We start from the raw sequence: 27,619 nt of genomic DNA, 5'->3' as shown, positions 1-27,619 counted from the left end.
CTCAGCAGGGACAGGAAGCCAGGACTTAACAGTGTTAGTGACCAAGGGCCCAGGTACACCAGGATGCCACCAGGGCAGCACCCAAGCCTCCGCCTCACCCTTCCTTCCCCTCCTGCTGCACACGGAGAGCACCTCTGCAGACCAGAAAGGGGCTGGCTGGGCTCTTGGCCTTGCCTGCCCCCTCCATCCTCCTGTGTCGGGGGATCCTAGGGGCCCTACCACTGCCAGCACGCACACTGCACCACGCACCAGACAGCTGAGTGAGCTCCATGGGGCTGACCGGCATGCGATGAGGAGGAATGAGATGGTGGGTGGGGGCGCGGCAGGGCTGGCCAACGGGGAGATACGGTCTTACCAGCTAACCCTCTGCAAAGAGGCCTGTTAGCTCCCCTCAGGCTGTGCAGGAGATGGCAAAGTCCTGACAGGTGTCCTCCTGAGGAAGATACCAGAGAGGTGGGCCACTGTCGCGAGGCATCCACACGGGCCCCGCCACCCAGCTGGTGGAGGATTGCTAGGGGCTCTGGTTTTCCAACTGGATCTATGGTCTCACCGTCCTTTGTCCTTTTTTTTTTTAAAGCTGGGCCCAGTAGCTGGGACTCAGGAGGGGACAGAGCAGAGCGAAGAGTTTGGGGGTCTCTTCCCCTGAGACGGGAAGGTCAAGGGGTGAACAAAGAACAGGATGACCTGGTCTCAGGGCCACGGGGTGGGCTGCAGCCTTCTCCCCTCTACCCGCTCAGGGGAGGAGAGCCCTGGTCACGGCCACGGGCTGCCCGCATCCCAGCAAAGACCCTTGCTTTGGGCAGAAAGTGCAGAGGGTTGCCAGCCACAACCTCAGCCAAAGAAAAACAAACACCAAACGAAACCAAATCAACTCTTAGAAACAAAAATTTATTACAGGCAAGAAACAAAGAATACTGGTTTAAATAAAAGGCAGGTGGGTGGGCACTCCTCCTTAGCCACCCCTCCCCCACCTTCCAGACCACTGCAGGCTGGGGCCAAGCTGTTCACCCCAGAAAGAGTCCCCAGGCCGCCCCTTCCCAGCTCTGCCTGTGACTCCCAGCTCCTGGGGGAAAGGAAGGCCACCATCTGGGGGCCTGCTTATGTCACTTCCCACCGGTCTCACCCACTTGCACGGCAAAGGAGGGGCCAATTCTCTGTCTATTTTGATAAGACATCACAGCTCCAGGCCCAGAAGGGACATCCTGAACGGGCGGACCCCACTCCTTCCTTCCTCTTCTCTGGCTGGCCCCCAGCCCCCACCGGGACCCCATCTTCAGAGCTGGGAGGGGCCCTGTGGCTTCTAGGATGACAGCCACTCCCCATACTGCCATCACTCCACCCACCACACCCTGCTGCAGCCAGTCTGGGCAGGTCCGAGCTGGAAGTCTAACCTGGGGGCTGGGTGGCGGCAGAGTCCCTGCTGCGGGTTGTCTGCAGTGCTGGGGGAGTGGGGGCCTCAGCCCCAGGAGAGCCCTGGAGTCTCCAGTGACCCAGCGACATGCTCCCCTCCCCACTGCAGACGGACGCTTGGGGGCAGGACAGGGAAGGGGAGCATCCTAGGGGAAGCGGGGGGCAGCCACTCTCACGCAGCAAACAGAAGCACACACGCTCACTCACGGCCCGGCTCCTGTGGGCACTCACTGGGACGGACTGACCCGCCTGCGGAGAACCTTCACCCAGACAGCAACGCGCTGACTTTGTTTTTTTCCTTCCCATTTAAAAAACGCAACATAGAAAAGAGGTCTATAAAATTGTGCAAAATACCCAGCATTAATACACCCGTTTCAAGTATTGCCAGCAGGGTACAACCTGCTCACCCCCAGACCTGACTTGGGAGTGAGCTGCAGTGGGCCAGGGTCCCTGGGAGAGGCCCCTCCCATGCCCGGCCCCCAGGCAGGAGGGGTGGGACAGGGGTCCCCTCCCGAATGTTCTGCGAGCTTTGAAGGAGCAGAGGCTTTGGGTGCCCGGCTGGCTGATGGGTTCCCACACTGCCTCCTCCCTTCCCTGCTGGGCCTTCTTGCTCTTCCTGGCGAAGGCCATTGGAAACAAGACAGATCATGACAAAAATGAGGAGCCCCACACCGAGCCACTCATAGGGCCGGCGGCCCCTCTCAGAGGGCGCCTTTGTGTCCCTCCCACAGGACCCAGACAAGGCCGGGTCCCCTTGCTTCCCATCATTCCTGCCACGGATCACCTGGGGGTGGTAGGGGTGGTCTGGGGCCCGAGGCGCGGAGACCTGGGTTTGGGAGCAGAGGTCCAGCCATGGGACAGTCTGGGAAGCCACGCAGGGGTAGGAAATAAATACGAAAAGACTGGAGTCTGGCGGCTCGGCTTCCCTGGGATGGAATAGGGAGGGTCCCAGCAGGTGTACAGGGCAGGCAGCAGGTGAGTGTGGAAGGGCAGGCAGGCCAGCGGGTGGCAAGTACGGAGCCCCCTTCAAGGATGGCCTCCTACCATGCTGGCATCGGGCTTGGCTCCGCAGGCCGGCTCTTCACTTCTGACGGGCGAGGGCAACACGGCGTCGGCCTGCACAAATCCCCTCCGGTCGATCAGGCTTCCAGACACAAAGCAGGGGGCACATCAAGACTCTGCCAACCCAGGCACCAGAAGGGCAGCCCAGGGGTGGCAGAAGGCCCAACTCCCATCTAAAGGAAGCCCCGGCCCCAGGAAGGCTGAGGGAGGGTGGGGGCAGTTCTCAGCGGGGGCTCAAGACCCTGCTCTTCCAGAAGGCCCCCCTTGGCTTTCAGCCACAAGAAATTCGGACTGGCCCTCTGTCTAAAGCAAGGGTGAAGGGCGTCCAGGGCCTCAAGACAGTACTGTTTCTCCCAGGCCGCCAGGGGAGCTGGGGAGTGGGGGAAGGCAAGCTTGGGTTGGTCTGTCCTGTCCCTTGGGCTCCCCCTGGTGTCGTCCTGCAGTGCTGTGCCAGGCCCGCGTCACTGGCGCCTGGTGTGAACAAAGTTCCCGTGGTCATCCTTGGCGGACAGGATTCAATATAAGATCTAAGTATCTCGTGTTCAGCTTTTTCTACAACGAACACCAACGCGCTGTGACAGATGACAGATCTCCACAAAACTCTCGTACCTGACAAATGCCCTGTACGCACTGCGCAGAGGACTGTCCGAGTGTGGGGAGAAGTCTGCTCTGGGACACCTGGCCTCCTCCCAGTGCCCCCCACCACCACCACCTTGCAGCAGCCGCTGTGGCCTCCATGCTTACCTGGGAGGTAGGGGGCCGCAGAGCACAGCACAGCAGTTGGTGACCACACTCTTATGGCTGTAGGGGTTGATGGAGGCCTCGCCGCCCCTCTTGCTGGACCAAGAGCCTTTGATCTGCAAGCAGGGAGGAGGCCTGGCTCAGGTCTCTCAGCCCTTCCCTGCCTTAGGAAGGCATCCGGACTCCAGAGGGGACAGCCTGAGCCAGGGCCATTCTGTGATGACTGGGGAAGATGGAGGCACCCCTAACTAGGAAAGAAGACAGAGCACACTTGGGGGGATTCTACCCTCCCCCTGGCCAGTACCTGAGAGGGAGGGTGGTACATGGGCACAGGGCCCCAGCTGACCTGTCTGCTGTATGACCCGACAGACCATCACTGTGAATCTCACTCCCCATTTACAAAGTGCGGGCAAAACACTCACAGTTGTGTGGGAGCGCACTCAGTGAGGCTCTGCCGGCCCTCACCTGAGTACTCAGCTCCCACAGCACTGAGCTCTGCAGGAAAGGGCCAGTGCCAGCCTGAACCCAGTGCCTTTGGTGGGTACTCCCTAGTAACATCCGACAGAGCAGCCAGCAGAGCACGCTGGGAGATGCTGACTGACGTCACTCCTACTCTGAGTCATCCTCCCCGGAGAACAGGACGCATGGTCACCTGTGTGAGGTTTCCCAGGAGGGGCAGATGGTCAAACTACGCTTTCTGCCCGATGACGACCCCTGGAAGAGATGCCCTGATGGCTTGGGAGGCGGCCATGGTGCCCAGGGCTGAGCACACAGTAGGTGCTCACTGATGGGTGGCTCCTGGCACTACAGGTCCTCTGAGGGCGTCTGAGGACAGTCGCATCTCTGCTGGCTGCAGTGCGGCGTGGCCAAGCACAGAGGAGCCACGGCTGTGACCTCTGTGAGGGTACCACATGGTCAGCTCTGGCTCAGCCGCTGCCTGGGGCCAGCCACTCAAACATCAAAGGAGGAAGCAGCTCAGCTGTTCTCTCGGCCTCGGTGGGCATGTTGCCCACCCAGGGAGCAGACGGGGATGAGAAACACTCTGGACAAGTAGCTGTGGGCTGCTGCCCCTGGTGGGGGTGTGGAGAGAAGCAGCCAGGAGCCTTGGGCACCCGTGACCAGGGATGGAGGCCCATGGGAGTCCCAGGAGGGTGAGCCGGGAAGGATCAGCTAGCTGTCCCATCCCCCCCACCTCCGCCTGGGTTCCCCCAGCAGTCCCTGGGCCTGGATGCCCCGGGGGCTGCAGGCTCCCTCAGCCCTGCCACCCTGAGGACCCTCCCCAGGAGGCTCACTCACATCTTCGTTGGTTGTCAGGTTGGAGGCGACAAGGTAAGTGTGAAACCCTGAGAGGCCCACAATGGACCAGATGGAGAAGAAGCAGATCACCAGCTCCAGCACAGTGAACTAGTCAAGGGCCAACATGCGGGGTTCAGAGCAGGCAGGGTGGCCTTTCTCACCTAGCCTCCTAGGGAGCCTCTTCCCAGACAGAATCTGCCCCACCCTTCCTGGGGCTCAGTCACTAGTGTTCAGCAGGCTCACTGCCTGAACCCACGGAGAGTGATGGGCGCCATCCTGGAGAGGGCGAGGAGACCGTGCGCTGTGTGGCAGGGGGACAGGGGGCAACAATCACAGGCATGACACGGCCTACGAAGCTTGGTGGGGCTTCAAGGGGCACGCTTGCTTCCAAGCCTGGCTCCCCACACCCGCGCCCAGAGACAGGGACTGGCTCCCCCAGCATGGGGCACTGGGAACAGAAGCAGCAGGTGCGTTGGGCTCCGGGGACAAACACGTGATTGGCACCGACCCCCGTGGGAACCTGCCGCAGTGACGGGGCCTCAGGTTCCCACCAGCCAGCAAAGGATATCTCGCTGGTGTGTCCTTCAGAGTGGAGAGGAAGTTGCTTCCCTGAGAGCCTGGGGAGGAAGAAAGGGCAGGCACAGCTCAGGGGGGGGCCACACCCTGTGGCAGGGCCGCCCCTGCTCCTCCGGCCCTCCTCCCTCCGCTTACTCACGCAATGTCAGGTGGGTGACCACGCAGGCGAAGATGAAGGCCGTCAGGAAGGAGAGAGAGAGAATGAACGCATAGAAGAAGCGGTAGTTCCGTCTCCCGACACAGTTGCCCACCCAGGGGCAGTGATGGTCAAACCGTTCTGCAAGGGACAAGGGGCGGGCTTCGTGTCTGTCTGTCTGTCCACCGGCCCACAGCCAGTGCAGGTGCTCGCAGGCCTCCACTCCCCACCGGCCAGCTCTCGGTTCCTCAGACACACCCTGCTCTGGCCCCTGGCCTCCGTGTCTCCCAGGCTCCTCAGGTCTCTGCCACTTCCTGAAGACCGTCTCCCCCCCGGCGGGCTGGGGGCCCCTGTCACCCGCCTCTCTTGCCTGGGCAGCAGTGGGTTGATACAAGGACTTATCACAGAGGAGGTGGCCAGTACAGAAAAGACTCACAGAAAGCACCTACCCCTGGCTACACACCAACAGCCGAGGACCCAAGTCCTGCGCTCTGAGCAGGGTCGGGAGGAGCTGAGCCAGGCTCGGTCGGCGGGCTGAGCTCACGGCAGTGCCGTGACCGTGGGGGCAGGGAGTGGGTGCACACCCAGACTGCCGGGCAGAGTGCCCCGTGGGGATGGCCGTCACCAGCCCATTGCAGGACTCAGGCCCTCCGGGGTGGGTGGGGCCCCTGAGTCACCGGCTCCCCGGCCTGCTGTCATGGGGTGTTCCCTGCCGCTCTGGCTCCGGGCGCGCTGAGCTCACTGCCCTGGGAGCCCTGCACAGTCAACAGTGGCATAGCTCACCCGTCTACGCACACGGTATTTCTCATAGGGCACGCTCCCCGGGGCCCACCTGCAGTCCCCTTCAGAGCCACGTCGCCTCTGGAGGACACGGAGAGGGGACCAGACAGACTCTGGTTCCCCAGCAACTGCTGCAAGCCGTGGGACAGGAGCCTAGATCCCAACCCTGGTCACATTCTTGCCACCTCTCCAGCTTCACGCTGAGCCTCCCGGATTCTTGTCCCTCCCACACCTGGCGATCCATCTGTGTGTGTGTGTGTGGGCGGGGGGGGGGGGTGTGCCGCGGCAAAACCTTCTCTTCTCAGCCTAGACTGATCTGGAAGATGGCTGTTCCAGCCCCTAGTTCCTAGAAACATGGGTCTATTGGGGACCAGGCTGAGACCTGGGAGAAGGGGTTCAGAACCGCCCACAGCCCCAGGCCAAGGCCAGCACACCTCTGGCCAGATGCAGACCCTGCACAGCTGCTGTGGGACTTCCTGTCCCACCTCTGACACTTCAGCCGCCCCCCTCCCCCTCCACAACTCCTCCCCAGGATTTGGTCTTTCTCAGAGATGCCGATCAACCCGGCAGCCCCACCTGCTGGCTCCCACTCACCCACACAGTTGTCGCAGACACTGCAGTGTGAGGTCCGCGGTGGCCGGAACATCTTGCAGGTGAAGCAGTACTTCAGCTTCACCATCTGCCCGTTGATCATCACTTCCCGGGTCCGAGGGGGTGGCCGGTAGGTGGAGCTGCCTGTATTGTCTGCAGTGAGGAGAGAGAGGGATGGGGAATGTTCCAACCCAGCAGGAGCCCCAGTTGCGGAGCCAGGAGAGCCAATTTCTGGGGAGCCAGCACCGGCCTAAGCAGAGGCAAACAGTGAGGAGTGCTACCACGTGCTGAGCTGCCACTCTGCCCGGTGCTGTGCTGGCTTTGCCAACCTGCTCATCCTCTGAGATGGGCTGGCAGAGAAGGCAGGCGCAGGAAGGAGTACTGAGGTTTATTGGAGTCAGAAGGAGCCGAGTTCCGGCTTACAAGAGGCTCAGGGGACAAAGGAACAAAGCACGGAACACTATCAAGGGGCAATCAGACAAATCCAGAAGGTGGGACCACCTACAAGGCCCCTGCATGGCCGTCCACACCAAGTCAATCTCACTCAGTGACGAGAGGGGGACTCATCTGCTGACATTCTGGAGACCTAACAAGCAAAAGCCACACAGCACCTCAAGGAAAACAGAAGGAATCATGGAGCAACAAACGATATTTAGACGGCAGATGGGGAAACCTGGCTGGAGCCTAAAATTAGGGAAATATGAATTTCCCAGGGAGGGCAATGGAATTGGGGCTAGAGATTATATTCTGAAGCTACTTGCTGAAGTGCTTAGGGAAGAGTGTGTCTGATGTCTAGACTAAGAGCAAGTCAAATATATACACACACACACACACACACGGAGGGGGAGTAAAACAAGATACAACTGTTGACTTTAGGTGTGTTCACTCCTTAGGAATTCCAATTCTATTCAGCTTTCCCTTAATATTGTACAGAAATTTCTTCTTTCTAAATTAATCTGCAGTTTCAACAGTCTCGATCAAAAATCCAGCAGACTTTCTTATGGAAACTGACAGAGTCATCCTAAACTTTATATGGAAACACGGAAGACCAGTCAAGCTGCTCTTGGAGAAGAACACTGGAGCGTTTCCATAGCAGATATCCAGAGCACTGACTGCTCCAGCGACAGCACTTGGGCCAGCATGATGTTGGTGGGAAGGTGGAGGGAGACATTGGCCAATGGAAAGAAGAGAGACTCCCAAACAGATCCACACAGACAAGATCACAGGGCTCACAACAAGGGCCTCTTCCGGGCAGACGGGTGGTCTTTTCCAATAAATGTTGGTGGGTCCACTGGCTATGCATACAGGAAAGCACTCTGCATCCCTGCCTCACACCAGATACAAAATGCAATTCCATATGGCGGACAGACAGACGTCTCAGCCTCGGTGTTCTGTCTGTGAAACGGGGATGATAGGAGAATGGTGCACAGGCTCCCCTCCTACTGGGCGGCTTTCCCGGATACCATTTGTGAGATGTGTGACCCAGCAAATCACTAACTTCTCTGCGCCTCGGCTTCCTCAATCACGGAAACAGGGACCCGCCTCATGGGGCCGTTGTAAGGACTACAGGGGTTCATGAATGTGACCCGCATAGGAAGATGCTTCGGAAGTGTGTGTCGTTACAATGAGCTCATGGAATCACACCTACTCCCCCCTTACCAACTCGCCGACGTCTCTCGTTTTTCCCAGGTTCACGCATATTGTGAGGTGTTTCCTGGATTCTTTCTTTATCATTTTATTAGAAGCTCTTACAGATATTATAACAGTCCATCATTCAATCAGATGAAGCATCATGTACAATTGCTGCCATCAGTTCCAAATCATTTTCTTTCTTCTTGAACTCTTTGATATCAGCTTCCTTGTATCCCTCCATTCCCCACCCTACCCGCCCCCCAGGGAATCTTTATTATATCATATATCTTGTATTGTTTGTCATATCTTACACCATCCAATGTATCTGATCACCTGCAATTCTGTTATCCGTTCCCCTCAAGAGGGGTTATACAGTCACCATTGCTATCAGCTCCCATGTCTCGTATTTTTATGACAATAATAAAAAAGACACCAACATTTTGTACGTGGAGGATGTCTGTCTGGCAGTAAGAAACGCCACGGTACAAATGCCTTGAGAATGATTGGGGCAGGGAATGTATGGATGTGCTTTATACAATTGATGTATGTATATGTATGGATTGTGGTAAGAGTTGTTTGAGTCCCTAATAAAATGTAAAAGAAGAAAAGAGAAAAAAATGATTAGGGCAAAGACTGTACAGATGTGCTTTATACAATTGATGTATGTATATGTATGAACTGTGAAAAGAATTGTATCAGCCCCAATAAATTGTTAAAATTAAAAAAAAAACTAAAAAAAAGAAACGCCACGGTATTAGAGTAGCACTGGCTGTAATAGGTAAGGTTACCTGTCAACTTGGGTGAGTCATGGCTCCCAGTTACGTCAGGGAATACTTTGACAGTTATCTAATGAAGGAGCCATCCTCTCTTTTGTGATCTGATGAGGTCATCCCCCATTTTTGCATCATGTAGATTTTCACATAACGGCCGGCCTCTGTAGCCTAACCATGTCACTAATTGAGAAGGAAGAACACCGAGAAATAAGAGAGGGGATGCAGAAAAGCAAACCCTTCACAGAGTGCCGACTGTGCTCAGCACTCTGCACACACGAGCTCACGGAATTCATTAAATTCAAACCAAACAAACAAACAAACACCTTTTCACTGTGAACTAGGTGGAAGATCCTCCATCTTTCCTAATCCTCTGAGATCCTTTCTGGGGTAAATACTGCCCTTTGGATCTCAAACAGCTGCTCATTCTAACAGGAGGGTGCCCTCGGTTTCAGATGGAGGGGTGACCGAGGACAATGGTCTTGGGGGTCCCAGTAAGTCTTGTCTCTTTTTACGATTCTGAGACCCGTTCCACTGTCTCTCCTCTGTCCGCGGCTTTCGAAGGGGATCCTTGTAGGGCAGCTGGTGGTGGCAGCCGGGCGCCAACTCAGCGTTGCAGAAACCGATGCTGGCACGGCCCCGGAGCCCACTGGACGGGCGGTTTCCCTGCCTTTCGGTTTTCCTCACTCCTCTTTCTCTCCAATGGGGAGTTCGACGGCAGCTCCTGCGCCTTTAGGGTCGCAGCCACTACTCAGCAGAGCAGGCTGGAGAGAGAGCACTGTCCTTGTGACCTTGGTGTTCCAGGAGATGACCACCCCACCTGGATCACCCAGCCATTCAATTCGTCCTGTTTGTCTTATCACCAGCATCTCCATTTTACAGTCATGGGAACCTGCTCAGAGAGCTTGTGACGTGCCCAAGGATACAGTAGCTCAGAAGCAGAATGTGGGGACCCACACTTCCAAAGACTTATCAAACTTCGAGTCAAGCACACCTTAGAATCAGATCGGAAGGGCAGGAACCACCCAAGGTCAGAGTTCAGAAGGGTTCGGGAAGGAGGTGGGGTGGAAACAGGAAGCACAGGGAGGAAGCGGGGTACGTGCTGGCGTGTGCGCTGAAGGGACTGAACGGGATGAGATGAGACAGAAGGTGTGGAAATCGTTGGATGTAAAACTGATCATCTTTTCTGGAAGCCACCACCCAATTCACAATTAAACGGTTTTACAACATGAATTATATGTCAAAAACGCTGTTTTTAAAAAGCAAAAAACAAAACCCGTTTAATTCTTGCGTGGGGTTCCTTCTTTCTGGTGATCCCACACTCTGGGCGCTGGGGAAACCTCAGAGAGCAGGTCACATAGTCCCGACACATGGCACGGTCGCACATGCCCTCCTCGGACTTGATCGGTTCCACACTCCCATTTACAAACAAGAAAGCAGAGGCCCAGAGAGGGATTTACTCAAGGTCACGCAGCCGGGGTGGGGGTGGGGGTGGCAGAACCAGGAGCCCTTCCCCATCCATCCCACGACTCTGCCCGGCCAGTTGCCAGATCTGATCAGGTTCTTCCTTCACATTCCACTCCCAGAGCCCGGCCAGCCCAGGACCGTATCACCACACTGCCCACCTCACACACCCCACAGGAGTCACTTCCTAGCTCAAAACTATTGTCATGGTTGTTAGGGGCAACTCATAAGCTACCCTGCACACAGCGGAACAAACACTACCGGATCCTGCGCCGTCCTCCCAATTGTTATGTCTGAGCCCCGGTACAGCCACTGTGTAAACCCACCTCCTGAGGGCTGTTCCAAGCAGGGGAGCGTCCCTGGGCCCTGGTCTCCCTCATAACACGCCCAAAGTGCACGTGACAAAGCCCTGCTGTCCTGGTCTCTAAGGAGTGTTCTGGCTGCGCATCTTCCCAGGCAGATCTGCGGTCCTTTTGCCGTCCCTGGTGCTCCCAAGAGCCCTCGACACCACCATCGTCCACATGTGTCGATTTTTCTTCGGTCTTTCTTAGTCAGTGTCCACCTTTCACATGCATGTGAGGCAACTGAAAATACCATGGCTCGGAGGGGGGCAGGGATGTTCTAAAATAGATTGTGGCAATGCTTGTATATTTCTTCTTGATATGATGGAACGATTGGACTATCAAATTGTATGACATGTGGATTAGGTGGCAATAAAAATGTAAAAGAAAATGCCATGGCTTGGGTCAGGCGCACCTTAGTCCTCAAAGTAACACCCGTGCTCCTCAATACTCTAAAGAGGTCTGTGCAGCGGATGTGCCCAATGCAACATGTCTTTTGGTCTCCTGACTGCGGCTTCCGTGAGCACTGATTGTGGACCACAGCAAGACAAAATCCTGGACCACCTGGGCCTGCTCTCCCTTTCCACTGGTCCAGGTGTGAGGATGTCTGTTTGCTTTGCACTGAGTTATAATCCAGACTCAAGGCTGCAAGCCCTCACTAGCCTCCCCTAAAAATCACCGTGAGGACGAACTTCTTGTCCTGATATTTAGGCCTCCCCATAATTGGGGCCCAATCTCACTTCTCTGTCTTCTCCCACCAGTCCCTGGGGCCAGTCTTCTGCCTCTGCCCAAGCCCCGCCTGGATGCCTGAGGGTTCTCTGACCCCTCCAGCAGCCTCACTGGGTTCTTGCTGCTCAGTGCTTGGCTGGGCCTTTCATGTGTGTGTCCCCCTCTCTCCAAGGAGACTGTCCTTAAGAACAGAGGCAGTGTGATAAGCAGGCAGTTCTGGACATATGAACAAGGAATTCTGCAGCAGGGCCCCAGGAGAGAAATGCTTTGGACTCAGGCAGGCCTGAGGTTCAAATCTCAACCCTTCCATGGATGAGCCAGTGCTGTGGGGAAGGTACGTCCGCTCTCTGAGCCTGTTGTTTCATCTGTAGAAACAGGGGAGGAACCACCCCTTACAGGGCTCTAAAGAAAGAAACTGCGTGTGTAAAGGAACCGGCTCTCGGGAGGGCATATTAGCAGCTGCTCGATTCTTGGTCCCTTCACCTCCCTGAGAAATGTTGATGGGTACGACATTCCAACCTCAGACGGTGTGACTGACACGCGGTGAGGGTGGTCAACACCAGACTCAGGAGAGCCACCAGGCCTGACACACAGTGCCCCCTGGGACACTCCAGCAGGCTCTTTCCAAAGCTGTTGATGCCATTCCAAACCAAATCCTAACGCTGCCCCACCGGGCACCCCTGCTCACTCTGCCTCCCCAGGACCTGGGTAGGAGCTATGGCGCCAGACAGGATGTGGGTATGACTGTGGGCAGCGTTATGACTTATTAACCAAGTGGTGCCAGTCAAGTCAGTTCACTTCAGCTGCCGCAGAAAGAAAATGAGGCATGATGAAATCCACCTCACAGGGTCCCTGGGAGGAGCAGGGAAGAATTCACTGGGTGGGTTCAGCAAATGGTCTCGCACTGACTAGAGCTTAACCAACAGTAGCCTTGATTGCTATTTCTGTGAAAGGCTCTATTTCAAACAAACTTCGAAACACAACCCCTCACCCTCTGGTGCCTGGAGAGAAGGGAGTCCCACTGGACCCTCACAGGCCCCCCTGGCTGGGGAGGGGCCTCCCGCCGGCAGGTGCTGGCCTCCGGCAATCTGGGTTCCTCTTCGCTGACCTCTGAGAGAAAGAGGAAGTGCTTTCTCTGTACACCCCACTTCCTCAGACTGCCTGGCTGGGAAAGGTCAAGAGGAAGGGGCCACACAGGAGTGAAGATGCCACGGAGACGCTGGCTCAAAACCCCCATTGTAGGGTCCTCCAGCCTACGTAGGGGCTGGGGTGGGCGTGGTGTCAGCCAGCTGCCTCAGCTCCCGTACTCGCAGGGCAGACTGTGCTAACCAATCACAGCCCGGGACTCGGCCTCAGCCACCTCACCCCCATCCTCCTGGCAGTTTACTAGCACCCAGAATACGTCTGTCCATTGGGCTGCTAACCTCACGGCCTGCGGTTCAGCTCCATCAGGCATTCCAGAGGAGAACAGCGAGGCTGTCTGCTGTCATGCATACATATTTACAGTACTGGAACCCCGATGGAGGCTGACTCTGTGCTCCCATGCCCCTAAAGAGTTGGAATGGACGCAAAGGCCTGGTGCCCCCATAGCCTGACTAGCTGGGGTGGTCACTTAAGCCCCTGGGCTGGCCATGCTTACAGAGCCAGCTTCATGAAGGCAGGCCCGTGATCTCCGGCCCCTCTGCTGGGCCCTGGCTTCCTTCTGCCCTCCCACTGTGGTCAGCTAGGGAGGAAACAGCTGCAAGGTTTTGGTCTCTCACAGGGCCCCGAGATTGGGGATGAGCCCAGGGCCAGCCACCGTGTGTGCCCAGGCTGTTAGCACCAGGTCACTGCCATCTGCACCTGGCCATTCCTGTCATGCCAGAGGTTGCCGGAGCCCCGGACACCCACCAGGCTCCATGCTGGATGGGCGGAACCCGGAAGGGCTCAGCCTGAGGATGGAGTGGGAGGAGAAGTGGGCAGTGAGGGAAGACGTCTCTGGGGAGAGCCGGGTCTGATTTTGAAACCTGATTCAGTCAGGCCACTGGTTAGCTTTGTGACTTTGAGGAAGCGACTCGACTTCCCTGAGTCTGTTTCCTAACTTCTAAAATGGGTAACAACAAGTGTCCACAGCTCGTCAACTCGTGGTTACTGTGAGCGTATGACACGTTAGCTCCTGGAGGATACTGGAGGAGGGGACACGTGAGGTTGGGGGCTCCAAACTGTTCATGCATTTGGCTGCTATGCAAAAGGGTGGAGAGGGCCCAGTCTACCCAGAAGAACCTCAGAAGAAAGGCCTGGCAAACTACTTCCCAAAAACCAGCCATGGAAACCACGGCGGAGCCCAGTTCTACTGTGACACACATGAGGCTGAATCAATCTGGTTACGTGGGCTGGGGCAGAACTGCAGAAGCCACCACTCGGCGGGATCAGAGGGGAGGGGCTGCCAGGCTCCCTAAGACGCGTAGGGGACAGTCTGTGAGAGGCAGAGCGACAGCCGTGGGGGCTGTGGGCAGCGAGCGGCTAGAGGAGGTTGGGAGGGGTCAGAGATGAGTTGGGGTGAATTGTGCTGGGCAGGACTCCTCACTGGGTGGGCAGGCCTGTGGAGGGTGGGGAACAGTTTGTTTCCTGACCACGACATTAAGCAACATGGCATCACGTGGCAAACATTATTCCCTTTTCAATCCTCCTGCAATCCTCTGACTCAACCAGAGAGCAAGTCCCCCGCAGTCGTTCCCTGAATGACAAGCGACTCCTTTCCGCGGGGAACTGTACCCCCCCTCCCCCAGCGCTCGGAGGCATTGTGATGCTTCTGTTCTTAGGGTTACCTTCTAGGCAGAGCAGGTGGTCCAGGCGTCTCCTGACAAGGGTGATGCCAGCGTTCCTTCCCAAGCACACTGAAGTGACTGATGCTCAAGTCTGAGCCATAGAGGCCGGGCCACATCTGGCCTTTGGCCAAAGGGGAGACCAGGCTGCAGGGACTGGTCAGCAGAGGCCCAAGGGAGTCCAGGCGAGGAGGAGGCAGAGCTGCCCCAAGCAGCAAGCTTCAGGAGGACAAGAATCTAGGGGCCATTCTGGAGGCAGGCAGGATGGTTGGTGTAGCCTGTGTACAAGGGGAAGAGGCAACCCCTGTGTCTGTCCTCCACACGGTCAGTAGGTAGCTGTCCTGGGGGCGTAGTGGTCACACAGTGAGTTGCTAACACAAGGACCGCAGTTTGAGCCCATCAGCCACTCCTTGGGAGAAAGACGTGTCTGTCTGCTCTTCGAATGGCTTGTATGTGTCTCAGAAACCCACAGGAGCCGTTCTTCATGACTCAAAGACAGTGAGTCTGTCTCTGGGTTCGGATGTCTCCATCATCTCCCACCAGACAGGAAGCTTCGAGGAGGCAATGTTCCCATCTCCTACTTTTGAGGAGTCACCCAAAGGGCTTGGACTCTGTAGCCAACAGAGCGTTCCGCCCCACGGCCCACAACTCCTGGGTGACTGTCATCTAGACACAGCCAACTACAGCGTAGCCCCCAAAACAAACACACTGTCTTTGAGGACTGCAGGAGGAGCGAAAAGGGAGTAACTTTTGCCACATGATTCCGTACGTGTTGCTTAATGTCATGGCCAGAAAAGAAATAGTTTCCCACCTTCCATATGATGAGGATGAGGAGTCCTGCCCAGGATGATCCTTCCCACCTTATCTCCAACTACTCCCAGCCTCCCCTGCCAGGGTGGACCACACATGGGCTCAGTCAAGCTCCCCTGCCAGGGTGGACCACACATGGGCTCAGTCAAGCTCCCTGCCAGGGTGGACCACACATGGGCTCAGTCAAGCCCCCCATGCCAGGGTGGACCACACATGGGCTCAGTCAAGCTCCCTGCCAGGGTGGACCACACATGGGCTCAGTCAATCTCCCCTAGCCACAGTGGACCACACATGGGCTCAATCAAGCTCCCCTGCCAGGGTGGACCACACATGGGCTCAGTCAAGCTCCCCTAGCCACAGTGGACCACACATGGGCTCAATCAAGCTCCCCTGCCAGGGTGGACCACACATGGGCTCAGTCAAGCTCCCCTAGCCACAGTGGACCACACATGGGCTCAGTCAAGCTCCCCTGCCAGGGTGGACCACACATGGGCTCAGTCAAGCTCCCCTAGCCACAGTGGACCACACATGGGCTCAATCAAGCTCCCCTGCCAGGGTGGACCACACATGGGCACAGTCAAGCTCCCTGCCAGGGTGGACCACACATGGGCTCAGTCAAGCTCCCCTGCCAGGGTGGACCACACATGGGCTCAGTCAAGCTCCCCTAGCCACAGTGGACCACACATGGGCTCAGTCAAGCCCCCCATGCCAGGGTGGACCACACATGGGCTCAGTCAAGCTCCCTGCCAGGGTGGACCACACATGGGCTCAGTCAAGCTCCCCTGCCAGGGTGGACCACACATGGGCTCAGTCAAGCTCCCTGCCAGGGTGGACCACACATGGGCTCAGTCAAGCCCCCCATGCCAGGGTGGACCACACATGGGCTCAGTCAAGCTCCCTGCCAGGGTGGACCACACATGGGCTCAGTCAAGCCCCCCATGCCAAGGTGGACCACACATGGGCTCAGTCAAGCCCCCCGTGCCAGGGTGGACTGTGCATGGGCTCAGTCAAGCTCCCTGCCAGGGTGGACCACACATGGGCTCAATCAAGCTCCCCTGCCAGGGTGGACCACACATGGGCTCAGTCAAGCTCCCCTAGCCACAGTGGACCACACATGGGCTCAATCAAGCTCCCCTGCCAGGGTGGACCACACATGGGCTCAGTCAAGCTCCCCTAGCCACAGTGGACCACACATGGGCTCAGTCAAGCTCCCCTGCCAGGGTGGACCACACATGGGCTCAGTCAAGCTCCCCTAGCCACAGTGGACCACACATGGGCTCAATCAAGCTCCCCTGCCAGGGTGGACCACACATGGGCACAGTCAAGCTCCCTGCCAGGGTGGACCACACATGGGCTCAGTCAAGCTCCCCTGCCAGGGTGGACCACACATGGGCTCAGTCAAGCTCCCCTAGCCACAGTGGACCACACATGGGCTCAGTCAAGCCCCCCATGCCAGGGTGGACCACACATGGGCTCAGTCAAGCTCCCTGCCAGGGTGGACCACACATGGGCTCAGTCAAGCTCCCCTGCCAGGGTGGACCACACATGGGCTCAGTCAAGCTCCCTGCCAGGGTGGACCACACATGGGCTCAGTCAAGCCCCCCATGCCAGGGTGGACCACACATGGGCTCAGTCAAGCTCCCTGCCAGGGTGGACCACACATGGGCTCAGTCAAGCCCCCCATGCCAAGGTGGACCACACATGGGCTCAGTCAAGCCCCCCGTGCCAGGGTGGACTGTGCATGGGCTCAGTCAAGCTCCCTGCCAGGGTGGACCACACATGGGCTCAGTCAAGCTCCCATGCCAGGGTGGACCGCACATGGGCTCAGTCAAGCTCCCCTGCCAGGGTGGACCACACATGGGCTCAGTCAAGCTCCCTGCCAGGGTGGACCACACATGGGCTCAGTCAAGCCCCCCATGCCAGGGTGGACCACACATGGGCTCAGTCAAGCTCCCTGCCAGGGTGGACCACACATGGGCTCAGTCAAGCCCCCCATGCCAAGGTGGACCACACATGGGCTCAGTCAAGCCCCCCGTGCCAGGGTGGACTGTGCATGGGCTCAGTCAAGCTCCCTGCCAGGGTGGACCACACATGGGCTCAGTCAAGCTCCCATGCCAGGGTGGACCGCACATGGGCTCAGTCAAGCTCCCATGCCAGGGTGGACCGCACATGGGCTCAGTCAAGCTCCCTGCCAGGGTGGACCACACATGGGCTCAGTCAAGCCCCCCCTGCCAGGGTGGACCACACATGGGCTCAGTCAAGCCCCCCGTGCCAGGGTGGACCACACATGGGCTCAGTCAAGCTCCCCTGCCAGGGTGGACTGCGCCTGGGCTCAGTCAAGCTCCCGCAAGCGCAGGGATTAGTACTGCCATCGCCCACACAGCTTATAGGTGGCCAGAGGGTGACAGGCAGCCAGGCCTCCAGCAGGGCTGAGCTGGACAATAATCCTGCCTCCTCATTAGCCCTGACCCGATGGTGCCAGGCAGGCCAGACCGTGGGACCCTCAAGATCAGAACCTGGGAGGCCAAGAAAGCCACCGGTGTAGGAAAAGGAAGCTTCTTGGAGAAGGGGATATGGCCAGCGAAGGCCAGGGCCAGGGCGAGGCAGAGGCTGAGTCAGAGAGCAGCCCGCGCCCTCTGCCTCCCGCCTGCCGAGCTCGGAGAATCTGTGAGCCGACTTCCTGTGTGCATGCAGCAGGACTCTGACATTTACACCTCCCAGGTCTCCTCGGGCAGCTGTTTAAAAGGCTGCCTGACAGTCACCCCATTAGGGGAAGGAGCCAGCTGCAGGCCGGAAACCCCCACGGTGTGCACACCCCCACGGTGCTTCTCAGCAGGAAGGAGCTAGGTGGAGCAAGCAAAGAGGAAGGCCAGGCCCTGAGCCCACCCCGCCGCCGGAGAGCCACCCCACCGCCGGGGAGGAGCCCAGGGTCACCTGGAGACCACGCTGGCCGCCTGGTCCCCACTCAAGGCACACAATGAAGCAAGACAGGGCTTGTCCCGTGAATTTTTTGAAGCCCCCTCGTACCAGGCCCAGGGCATCACTCAGGGCGCCTGCCAAGTGCTACCTCTTGGAGACCTCGGGACATGCAGGTGCACAGCAGGGGCCCACACAGGGGAGGAGTGGACTGGAAATGGCGATGGACAGGGGCTCTACTCAGGCTGCCTGGGTCTCAGCCAGCTTGCCCCTTAGCTTAGATGGTTTACCTCCCTCCCGGGAAAAGAAGCAGCATGGCGTCTACACGAACCCAACTGGGGCTCTGCAGGAGACGAGCCCTAGCATTCAGCTCCCTCCACAAAGATCACCGTCAAGCAAACCTGCTGGGCAGCTGCCCTTGGTGACCGTGGGAGCCACGCCAGCACTCCGCCACTGCCATCTTCATCTCGGCCCGCGGGCAGGGCTCCCGGTGCCCTCCACTACACAGCCCTCTCAAGCCCACTCCGCATGTCAGCCGCTCAGGGCTGGACCCGCGCTCCCAGCACAGCTGGGAAGAGAAGAATCTGGCTGCCTCCCAGCTGGAGAAGCTGGGCAGGGGCCTCACCGATCTGCTTCTCCAGGGCGGCGGCCTCACAGACGGTGGCCCGGGGCAGGATCCCAGGATCGGTGAAACTCGTCCGCAGCAGGCAGCTCATGACGAAGAAGAAGAGGATGGCGGCGATGATAGGGATGGCGAGAGTCAATTGGCTAGCCAGGAAGGGGCAGCTAGAATGAGAGAGGGGAAGACGGGTCAGCAGACACTTTAAGAGCTCACTGGGGCACAAGCTACAGGCCAGCAACTGGGGAGCAAGAGGCAGAGGGACCGCCCAGAATGGCTCACTGCAGGAGATAATGTCTGGGCTGAAATCTGAAGAAGGGGTAGGGTGAGCCCAGGAAAAGGGAGAAGGTGGCACCAGTATGACTCAGCATGTCACCCAAGGCCTGATGTTCCCCAGGCAGGTCTGGAGAGCAGCCTGTCTGCTGAAGGCTCCATCTCCTCCCAGGCAGGCTGCATGCCACAGAGCTCGCACGCCTCCTTCTGCATCTTAGGCTGGCACTTTCTAGAAGTCCCACAACCCTCTGGGAGAGCCATGGCTGGGTGATGGCGTGCATCAACCAGGTCTCTCTGCTGCCACTCCCCCATCCATCAAGAAACCACAGCCAGCTCCGGCCATGTCCCTGCTGCCCACCTTCCAGTGCACCTCATCCCATTCCAAGTCAGGCCTCACCATGACCCAACCTTACCAAAGGCACCTGCCGCTCCATCCCACCACCGGAGCCTGCCCAGGGCCTGCCTCACCCTCAGGCCGGTGTCTGGAGCAGGGCTAGCGTTTTGTCCCTGGAATGCCCTTCCAGCCTCAGGCAGACTTCCCAGCACGGAATCCATGATCAACTTCAAGGACTAGCCTGTCTGTGGATGCCTGGCTGTCTCCCCTGCACAGCAGGGCTCCTCTGCAGGGACTGCCTGGGCAGTCTTGCTCCTATGTCACACCAACACATGCTCAGCACGCTTACCAAGGAGATGCCCACTGCGTGATTATTAAGTGAATGAATGCAGTCTTTTCCTAGTGCCATGGGGCAAAAAAATAATTGCCACCTGCCCTGATACAGCAATATTAATCCTATCTAGAGTACAGACCCGTTATTACGTGCCACCTATTATGCCAAACACTCACCATCAAATCCCTACCACAGCCCTCTAAGACACGAGCTCCGAGAGCTTACATCGCCTGCCTGAGGTCACACGGCTCAGGAGTGCCCAAGTGGGGGGCTGTGCCAAGTCTGACACCTGGACCTGTACTGCCTTCCCAGCCGAGCTGGGGGGCACCAGGAGGAGGGAGCGGGTGGCTAGCTAGGAGGCCAGAGTCAGCCTCGGATCCTGGCGCTTCAGGGAGCAAGCCAGCACCCCCAGTGGAGGGCCCTGGGGGCACCCAGCACTCCTTCTGGAACCTTCACCAACTGCAGCTCTGGCCTCCCAGGACACCTACCCTGAGGAGCAGACTGCTAGGCCAAAGGCTCCCAACGGGCTAGGCTCTAGGTTCCTGGGGACCTACTACATGCCAGGCCCGTTCTCGAAGCAGCTGTGAACCGACCAAAGTCCTGCTCTCATGGAGAAGGGCAGGAAACTAACAAGTATACACACAGGCGGTCAGTTGGTGCCCAGCCCTTCAGAACACAATAAATCTGGGTAGAAGGATCAGTGAGAGGCAGGTTTGCTCGCCTATGGGGTTACTTAGGGAAGGGCATGCCAAGCAGAGCAAAGGCTCTGAGGAGCTGATGAAGTGTCGCTGCAGGGACTGGGAGGAGCAGGGGCTACAGGGCGGACAGAGCAGGGTCAGGCTCTTATGGAGGGAGGGGAATTTGGTCTGACTTGGAACTGAAGTCTGGCAGATGCTAACAGGCCCGCGGGGTAAGCCATCAGGCAGCAAAGCCAAGCCATTCCCGGCGCAGACGGCCACCTCCACCTTTCCCCCAGCAGTGGGGGTGTGTGAACGCATGCCTCTCCGCTCTTACCAGCTTCTACTGAGGGTTCACTCCGGCCCAGTTCCAGGGGAGCCAGCCCCAGGTGAGCACATTTGACCCAAACCCTCCCCAGGCCCCAGGCCCAGGTGGGAAAGACCGGAGACCAAGGCCAGGTGGCTGCCAGCTCTCCCAGAACCAAGTCGGGCTTTCTCCCTCCTCTCCAGGAAGAAACCCGTCACCAGCAAAGACGCCCACTCAGCCCAAAAGGCCCTGCTCCAGAGCTGACCAAGTCCCACACTGCAGGCTCATGGGGCTCCGACCACAGAAAGAGCTACTTCCTGACTGCAGCCCTGTACCTCCCTACCCAGAGTGGGGTACTGGGTAAGGCACTCCAACCCCTCGGTGGGCGGCAGCCGAAGTGAATCTGAAACCCAGCCCAGGGACTCTGCTGGGGGCTGGAATTCCCCAACCTGCTGCTTGTCCTGTTATCTGGCCCTGGCTCCCAGAGGAAGGGCAACGTCCAGGTGAGAGGGCAAAGCTGGTTCACGGGAAGTCCACACCAGAGTTCAAGGGGAAACTGCAGGTCGAGGATCCCCAATCTGGCAAACAGCACTTGGGAGCTGGTGTCTTGGTGGCAACCTTACTTCTGCTACCTGCCCTTGGGGCCCCCTGACCTTGGGACGTGCTCCCTGGTTCCCAACAGCCAGCATTCAGGCTGAGGGCTTTACATGCAAGACCTCATGCAGCCTAGGGAGGGGGTGCTATTCTAAGTCCCATCTACAAATGAGGTTTATCTGCGAAGTAAAGATGAGCTGCCCCCCAACAACCCCCGAGAAGCCACTATGTCAGGGAGGGGTGGAGCTGGGATGGGTACCAGGCTGTCTGCTTGCAGGATGAGATTCTGGACCACAGGGAGCTCTAATTAAGGAAGACATCACAAGGATGGGGAGAACAAGGGAGGGAAGACTGGAGTTCATCCAACTGGGGCAGGCGTGTGTATAAGGAATCAGGGACCCCATGACTTACGCCTGCGGCAGGAAGGGGTGGAAAAATTCTAACACAAGGGGCCTTCAGAAAGTTCGTGGAAGAATGGAATAAAGAGTCTGGAATGTCCTTCCGAACTTTTGACACTCCCCTCAGTGGTGACCCTGCTAGAATATCAAATCCATTCCTCCATCCATACACTGAGATTCTGGCCCACAAACGGGCCAGTCCTGGGCCGCTGGGGACAAGCGCCACCGGTCACATGAAAGCACGCTGGACGAGAACCACTGTCCCTGCCTGGGGCCCGGCAGGAGTAGGAAAGGCAGGCTGGAGGGCTGCAGGTGGGCGCGGGCGTGGAGCTGTCTGGGGAGATGGTGGGACAGAGAGGTGAGACGTGGAGAAGGGGCGGTTTGAGGAGGGAAGGGGGCAAGCTGGCAGCGGGGAGGGTCTGACGGAGGAGGCCGGCAGGAACAGGGAAGGAAGATGCGCGGGCCTCACAGCGAGCATCCACACCGCCCAAGGCCCAGAGAGCGGTTTAGGAGCTGCCCGGAGATGGAGACGAGGATAGCAGCGGCCCGAGGGCGCGGGAGGCCTGGAGACAGCTGAGAGGGCCATGCCGGCACAGGGCAGTGTTCTTGGCAGGGGCAAGCAGAGACAGGGTGCCAGGGAGGGTGGGCGCCGGCGAGGGCGCCGGAGGACGAGGGGCCGGGGCCGGGGCCGGGGTGGACGGAGCCAGCGAGGCCCGGGCCGAGAGGGTGCGGCCGGCGCGCGGAGCAGGTGGCGGGCGGCCCGGGGCCGGGCACTCACTCACTCGAAGACGAAGAAGAGGACGGTGGTGGTGAGGATGAGCAGCAGCGTGAGTGCGAAGACGCCGCCGTGGCCCGCCAGCATCAGGCGGCCGCCGCAGTAGAAGCGGTTGCGGCCCGGGAACACCTCCCACTTGCGCCGAGGGCGGCGGCCCAGGCTCCCGCTGCCGCTGCCGCTGCTGCTCCAGCGCGCCGGGCCGGGGGCGGCGGGCGCGGGGGCGCCGGGGCCGGGGCCCGGGCCGGGGGGCGCGGCGGGCGGCGGGGCGGCCCCGGGGCTGATCTGCTGGTACTCGCAGTCCTTCATGCAGCTGGCCGCGCCTCGGCTCCGCGCCCCGGGGCCGCCCGCCGCTCCGGGAGCCGGCGAGCAGCGGAGTGCAGGCGGCGGCGGCGCACGGCGCTCGCTCGCTCGCTCGCTGGGGGCGGCCCCGCCGCGGCCCCGCCCGCCGCCCGCCGCCGAGCCCGGCCTCCCGCCGCAGCGCCCCCTCCGCCCGGGCCCGGCATGGCGCCCCTGGGCGCCCACCGCCCGGCTCCGCCCCGCCCGCGGGCGTCTGCCAGGCCCGGCCGGCGCGCTCCCGCCCTCTGCAATCACCATTCGTTGGGCATCCGCGGTGTGCCAGGCGCCGTGCCCGGCGCTGAGATTCCTTCGGTGAACTGCCTCTGGCAATCTGTAATTCCAGGGCGGCTTCTTGGCGTGGTGGGGGGAAGGGCACCCCGGCTTTGAAATCCAGGGCGCTCAGACCTATTGCCCCGAAGTTGAAAGTGCCTGGGAGCTGTACACATAACACAGCCTTGATCAGGAATCCAACCACAGCTTCTCCATGCGACCTACAGGAGACCGTGCATCTTTAAGGGAGTAGAAAGCCTCTCCTTTCTCCCTTGTTGAGGCTGGTAGTTTCAAACTGCTCACCTTGTAGCTAGCAGCCCAACACTGCGCCACCAGGGCGCGGGGTGCAGCGTAGCTGGGTTCTTTGCTCAGCGTCTCACACAGCTACAATCCAGGTGTCATCTCATCCGGCCACTTGACCAACTGCAAGTTCATTCCGTTGTTGGCAGAATGTGTTTCCTTGTGACTGCGCGATGGAGAGCTCAGGGTTTTTGCTGAGATTATTCTGGAGCCTGCCAGCAGGTTCTCTGGGCCACCAGCAGCTCCTTGCCAGATCGTCTTCAACGTGACCACCCACCTCACACCTACAAGTGCAGGTTCCAGCTCCCGTCTCCTGAGACAGTTTTGCGTAATGTAAGGTATGAACGATGTAAAGGGGGTGACAACACACTACCTTTGCCGTGTTCTATAAACTAGAAGCAAGTCGCAGGTCCCGCTCATGCTCAGAGGGAGAGTGGCTACCAGGAGGCAGGAATCATTTGGAAATCTCCTTAGGAAGTGCCCCCCAGGTCAAGGTCACTTTAAGGAGAGTGTGGGAGGAGTCGCTATGGGTGGGAGCTGACTCATGCACCTAACAACAGCAACATAGGAAGAAAGGAAGTCAAACTGTACATGGGTGGCCAGAAAGCCACCTGCAGTGATTTCAAGGGTCGCTAACTAGTACACGTGCCAAAGGCTGCTGAGCTGTTCCCTGAGGCCCAAGACTGGATTTGGTAAGCCCCACCCCGGAGCAAACCCCATGATAGGTTTCCTCCCTCTGGTCCTTTGGCGGTGGCATGAAGCCCCCACACTGGGCTTGGTGGATCCAGTCCACATTCCTGGTGTCCCACTTCAATTGGGTTCTCCTGCAGTGCTAAACGTTTTCTTGCCCTGGTCTCTTTACAGAGAGCAAAACCTCCTACTGTATTTTCAGGTTCCTTTCTCTGCATCTGGGAATCTCTCTCTGCGTGTATTCTCTCCTCTCATCTTAAAGCGGTGAGTGTCCTTCTGTCCCTGGCCAGCCCTTCACTCATGCCCAATCTCTTTCCTTGTTCATTGAGACTGCACACCTGTGCTCAATTCGCTAGCAATTACAAAATAAAACAAAATTAACTAACAAAACAGCTTTCCATGGCTATTCTCATTCAAGCTTCAGGTTTATTTATCATTAGAATAAAGAGGCGCTCTCACTTTCAGCGCTCACTCAGCTGTGAACGAGAAGGTTGGCAGTTCAAACAACCAGCAGTTCTGTGGTTGTTTTGTGGGTGAAAAGGCTGGGCAGTGTGCTCCCATAAACATTCAGCCTCGGACATCGACTGACTCGTTCTGCTCTTCTCATACAGGGTCACTAGGGGCCGAAATCTGCTCAATGGCACACAACCATAACGTTCATTTCTTACCTTTGTACAACTTGGCTTTTGTCCCCCGCCCCCTAAAACTTCTATCTTAAATGTCACCAACAACCCTCTTAGCATAACCTACTCCCTCTCACCAATACCCACAGTTCCCAGCCTCTTACAGACAGGTGTGGCCGTGGGACAGAGTTTGGAATTTGGATAGAAGGGACTGTGCTACTCGCAGGCCGGTCCACAAATGCTCAGTCAGCTCATCCTTGCTGGCTCATCTGCAAACAGAATGGAGAGAGCCCAACAACATAGCAGATGGTGGGCCTATACAAGGGGGTACCCCCCCAAAAATGGAATTATTTTTCAAAGCTATGTATTTAAATTGTTATACAAAATAAACGTATCACCTTCCAAGTACTCTCCATTACATTTAATACATTTGTCAAATCTGCAAATCCATCCTCGGAAACATTTTTCAAGCTCATCTGTTTGGATGGCTGACAGCACCTCCCGTGTTTTTTTCTTCACCTCTTTTACATTGTCAAATTGCTATCCTTTCATGTTCCTCTGCATTCACAGAAACAAAAAAGAAGTTGCACCGAGCAAGGTCAGGTGAGTTGGGTGCATGGAGAAAGAGAGGCATGCTGTTTTATCTATCTATCTATCTATCTATCTATCTATCTATCTATCTATCTATCTATTTAGACATGCTGGGTGTTTTTTTCCCCCAAAATCATCACATTGAGATAGCTGCGTGAGCAGGTGCATTGTGGTGGTGGCTAAACCAGTCCCCCACCTGCCACAAATCAGGCCTTCTTTGTTACACACTGTTAAGCAATCTTTTCAGAGCCTCTAAATCAGGAGTTCTCAAACTACAGCCTGAGGGCCACATGCAGGCCACCGAGGACATTTATCTGCCCGCCAGCTGTTTTGCCTGATTTGTTTTTTTAACTTCAAAATAAGATATGTGCAATGTGCATAGGATTTTGTTCCTAGTTTTGTTTTGTTTTTTAACTCTAGTCCGGCCCTCCAATGGGTCTGAGGGACAGTGAACTGGCCCCCCTTTTAAAAAGTTTGAGGACCCCTGCTCTAAATAGAAAGCTTGATTAACAGTCTGACCTGGAGGAAATACAAAACAGTCTGACTTAGTGGAACGAACTCCAAATGCCCTACAAGTCAACATTTTCATCCGCTCAGGAAGGTGACAGACATCCAGAACAAGGTTTGCCACCAGTTGACATTTTACCTTTTTCTTTTCTTTTCTCCAGCTTACACACACTTCTGTTTAATGCTTTACACAGATATTTAAATCAAATACAAGAAAATGTTGGGGGGGGGAATGAGTTAAAACATTACACTCTTTCAGAGGTACGTAGCCCCTCCCCCTCCCCGCCCCATTAACCGGGGCACAACAAGCTTTTCAACTCTCAGTGCTCAGGCAGAGTATCCAAGGGGGTACCCCCAATTTTTTCCCCCAAAGCTAGATTTCTTTACGAAACAGCCTTATCACCTTCAAAGTACTCTCCATTACTTAACACATGTGTCAAATCTGTGATGCCATTCTTGGAAACATTTTTCCAACTCATCCCTTTGGATGGTGCTGTTCTTTCAAAGCACGGCATGTTTCCACTTGCTCTTTTTCCTGGTCAGAATCTGAGGCACAAATGAGACCCCTCTCGTTCCCAAACCTCCCGTTAAAATTCACTGAACCAATATCTGTCGTCGGTTTCCGAGCACAAGTGCATGACTATTTTGGGCATTTTCCTCTTGCTCAGGACATGGACAGATGTCCAGAATGAGGTTTGTCATCCATTGACATGTCACCTCTTCTGAAACTTGAGTTTTCCTCAGAGCGCTGTCCTTGTAAGCCGTGTTCCACATCACAGCAGTTTCTGAGACATTTTTCCGGAGCAGGAAACAAACTTGCACAGCCACATGCTGCTCTCTTACACTGGCCATCACAAAAAAAAAGAGAAACTGCTTTTATGAAAAACTTTGCCGTGACCAGAGAGAACCTTCCCAGGAGATGCCACTGGGTGCACTAACTCAGAGCGAGTTGTTCAATGCTCACCTAGCAGGAAAAGCAAATGCATGCTATGAAAGCTCCACTCTGCCCAGCACAACTCCGGCTTTGGGGGTACTCCCTCGTACAATAGAACAGGGATCCTTCCATGGTTTGCTGAGCAGAGCTGCCCCTCCAAGGACTAACTCATATTGAAGTCTGATGTGAGCAAAAAATTTAAAAATAAACTTTTATTATAGAAAACCTAAGTGTGGGAGATTGTTTACTACAGCAGTTGTTGATTCCTGTCAAGTCCATTTCAATTCATAGCAACAACATGTTACACAGTGAAATTGCTCCACAGGTGTGTGTGTGTGCGTGCGCGCGTGCGTGAATTAGTGATAGTAGAAGCAGATTGCCAGACCTTTTCTTCCACAGTACTCGGAATGGTCTGCGTCAACCAGACACTCCTGGGTCGGGGTCAGGACAGAGCCCGATGACACCTCCTTGGTGACAGAAGCCTTTGTGTGAGAGACAGAGCCCAAGCAGAGTCAAACCTCTTTGGCCTTCTCCTTCTGCCGAGTTGGATCTTGCACCTGGTTCCTCGAGTGCCTGCTGGTCCCAGGAGCCATTGGGAGCTACCCACAGACGTCTTCCCCACTAGCCTGTGCCCGCTGCTGTGTCTGCTTCCTCATCCTGCCTCCGCTCCATCAGCTTCCACAGGTCAGGAGAAGCCACACTCAACCCTGACCTATTTCTACAACTGTCTCAACCACTTCCGAATAGCTGCAACTCTTTCTCTATACCACACACACAAGCATCCCTGGGTTTTGCTTCTCTGGAGAATCTAACCAGGCACCCTCCTGTTGGGCCAGCAGTCAAGCACAAGCTGCTTGCATGGCCTGGGCCCTCCTGCAGCAGTCCCACGCTGCCAGGCCAGTTCTGGCTCATGGCAACACACACAAGCAGCGCGTACCAGGAAACGTTTCCTCGTGTCTTCTTGAGTAGGCAAAGGTATTCAACTGTGTGGATCATAAC

General features: G+C 57.1%; 1 protein-coding gene across 1 annotated transcript; it reads right to left on the bottom strand.

Moving 5' to 3' along the window:
- Positions 1-867: 867 nt before the first annotated feature.
- ZDHHC18 (zDHHC palmitoyltransferase 18) lies at positions 868-22,675 on the bottom strand. The gene is made up of 8 exons (XM_075552863.1): positions 22,377-22,675; positions 18,684-18,844; positions 6,596-6,745; positions 5,225-5,362; positions 5,078-5,126; positions 4,510-4,612; positions 3,217-3,329; positions 868-2,554 (listed from the first exon to the last, which is right to left on the bottom strand). The coding sequence occupies exons 1-8, from the start codon at positions 22,673-22,675 to the stop codon at positions 2,437-2,439; spliced, it is 1,131 nt and encodes a 376-aa protein (XP_075408978.1). The 3' UTR covers positions 868-2,436.
- Between the last annotated feature and the right edge of the window lie 4,944 nt (positions 22,676-27,619).

The sequence above is a fragment of the Tenrec ecaudatus genome, chromosome 1 (genome assembly GCF_050624435.1).
Source record: "Tenrec ecaudatus isolate mTenEca1 chromosome 1, mTenEca1.hap1, whole genome shotgun sequence".
NCBI lineage: Eukaryota > Metazoa > Chordata > Mammalia > Afrosoricida > Tenrecidae > Tenrec > Tenrec ecaudatus.
The sequence above is the reverse complement of the archived record's forward strand: the minus strand, read 5'-3'. Positions and strand labels throughout refer to the sequence as shown.